We start from the raw sequence: 2,500 nt of genomic DNA, 5'->3' as shown, positions 1-2,500 counted from the left end.
AGAAAATTAGGAAGAGCAGGACAGTTTAAAAACTCTCTGAACGTTGATAAAGCATTTGTTAATTATAAGTAGTTGGGTTTGTCGTGTGGCCCATTGTGGGCTTTTGGACTGGTGTTTGAACAATTAGACTGTAATAGTGCTGATGTATAAAAATATATGTATTGACAGACAGACAGACAGACAGACAGACAGACAGCCAAATCCCTACAGCATTTGTCAAGTAGATCAACGGATGCCTATGGAACAACAAATGCCTCCTCATTCAAGACACATTGGAGGGAGCGCATGTCCATTCAGCTACAAAAAGCCAATGCTCGAGTCATCTACAGGAAAGTGGAGAGACTTTTAGATGATGCTAGTTAATTTGTGTTTTTCCAAGGCCATTTGGCCTTTACTTTTTTTTAGTAAAGGAGCAAGCACGTGTGTAGTTAATTGGACTGATGAGGACATTGTGTTGTAGAGGATTTAGCCTCCATCTGTACGTACTTTGTTCTATTGAATAAAATACCTTTGACAGACAGACAGACAGACAGCTAGAAAGACATACCGGCAGGCAGGCAGATAAACAGACAGACAGACAAACAGACGAACAGACAGACAGACAAATCAAGTTTATTGTCAACAATCTTCACTACTACAAACAGTTATTGTTAAAATGAAATGTTCTACTTGTAGTCCGAGACTATTGCTAATGAGTAAAACACTGAATGTCTCTATCTACTCCCAAAACACTGTCATCTCCTAATGAGCGCACAGAAAGCCACAGACAAACAGACGGACAGACAGACAGACAGACACAAAAACAAACAGACAGACAGACAGACAGACAGACAGATAAACAGCTAAAAAGACAGACCGGCAGGCAGGTAGACAGACAGACAGACAGACAGATAAACAGCTAAAAAGACAGACCGGCAGGCAGGTAGACAGACAGACAGACAGACACAAAAACAGACAGACAGACAGACAGACAAACAAACTAACAGCCAAACAAACAGACAAACAAACAGGCAGGCAGACAGACAGACAGACACACTAACAGACAAACAGACAGACAGACAGACAGGCAGACAGACAGACACACTAACAGACAAACAGACAGACAAACAAACTAACAGCCAAACAAACAGACAGACAAACAGACAGGCAGACAAACAAACTAACAGCCAAACAAACAGACAGACAAACAGACAGGCAGACAGACAGATAGACACACTAACAGACAAACAGACAGACAGACAGACAGACAGACAGAAAGACCAATAGCCATAGGTGAATCACTTCGACGTCTTACCGCAAAATCAATTTGCAGGCAGAAAAGGGGCTGTTTTTCCAACTTCTTTGAGCCTGATCAACATGGAGTGGCTACAGCTTGTGGAATAGAGCTGCTATATCATCATGTTCAACTTCTTCTGGAGGGCAGGCCGGACTATATCGTTCTCAAAACGGATGTCAAGAATGCTTTCAATTCACTACACAGGCATCATCTCCTTGAACAAGTCTCTAATTTCCACCCAGAAATTTATCCTCACGTTCGTCAAATGTACTCCCACAGTAGCTCTCTGGTCTACCAGCAAGGCGATTGTATTGTCATCATTCCATTTGAAGAGGGAATCCACCAAGGGGACCCCTTGGGTCCAGCTCTGTTCTCAACCGGTATACATTCAGTTCTGTCAGATTTAAAGGGTTCATTTCCTACTGTCAGAGTTCTTGCCTACCTAGATGACATCTTTTTGGTGGGGGAGAAAGATGATGTTCTGTCGTCCCTGGATTATCTAAGACCAGCATTCTCTAATATTGGTCTTCAAATTTCTTCCAGCAAGTGTGAGATCTATTCCCCATCTGGACCTCTGATGTCAGGCAGATCTGATCTAGATGCCATACCTGTAGTTAGCGATGGGACTATAGTTCTTGGGGCTCCAATAGGCAAGAGAGAGTATGTGTCTGCAGCCTCTAGCCAATATGCTGAGAGTGGAAGGCTGTTGTGTGAGCAGTTGATGAAGTTGGGAGAGGTACAGAGTGCAATGCTTCTTTTACGATTCTGCCATGTTCCTCGCATGAACCATTTAGCACGTTTAGTTTGCCCTGACAGACTTCAGGCAGCTGCCGAGGTCCATGATAAGATTTCTCGTGAGACCTTCACTCACGTATTGGGATATAGTCACCTCACTGACTCTTCCTGGATGCAAGCTACACTGCCGGTCAGGTTTGGTGGTTTCAGCATGTCACCATGCCTCAGCACTTCTCGATTTGCTTTTCTTTCGTCCTGGGTTCACACTCTGGTTCATCTGCCTATTCGTTATCCAGACCTCAAATCCGCACTGGATCTTCTAGTCAACTCAAATGGTGTCGAGGAATCGATAGCATTTTCGCTGATGCAGGCTGGCAGTGATGGGACAGATATTACTGAAATGATTCAAGTTCCAACTAAACTACAACAGAGGTTGACACGGCAACACGCTAAAGAAAAGACGTCAGCAATGATCGAGAAGGCCCCCTC

The 2,500-nt window shown here is 43.8% G+C and overlaps 2 protein-coding genes across 2 annotated transcripts in view; one reads left to right on the top strand and one right to left on the bottom strand.

Moving 5' to 3' along the window:
• Positions 1–2,500, bottom strand: part of LOC134192805 (ATP-binding cassette sub-family B member 6-like) — a 17,239-nt gene that overhangs the window by 11,330 nt on the left and 3,409 nt on the right. The gene's annotated exons all lie outside the window — the stretch shown is intronic.
• LOC134192806 (uncharacterized) overlaps positions 2,445–2,500 on the top strand; it is a 950-nt gene continuing 894 nt past the window's right edge. Inside the window, exon 1 of the mRNA XM_062661564.1 lies at positions 2,445–2,500. This exon is cut by the window's right edge and continues 894 nt beyond it. Coding sequence (XP_062517548.1) covers positions 2,481–2,500 — 20 coding nt within the window. The 5' untranslated portion in view covers positions 2,445–2,480.

Source organism: Corticium candelabrum, chromosome 17, assembly GCF_963422355.1.
Source record: "Corticium candelabrum chromosome 17, ooCorCand1.1, whole genome shotgun sequence".
Classification (NCBI taxonomy): Eukaryota; Metazoa; Porifera; class Homoscleromorpha; order Homosclerophorida; family Plakinidae; genus Corticium; species Corticium candelabrum.
This window is presented reverse-complemented; position numbering and strand designations above follow the sequence as displayed.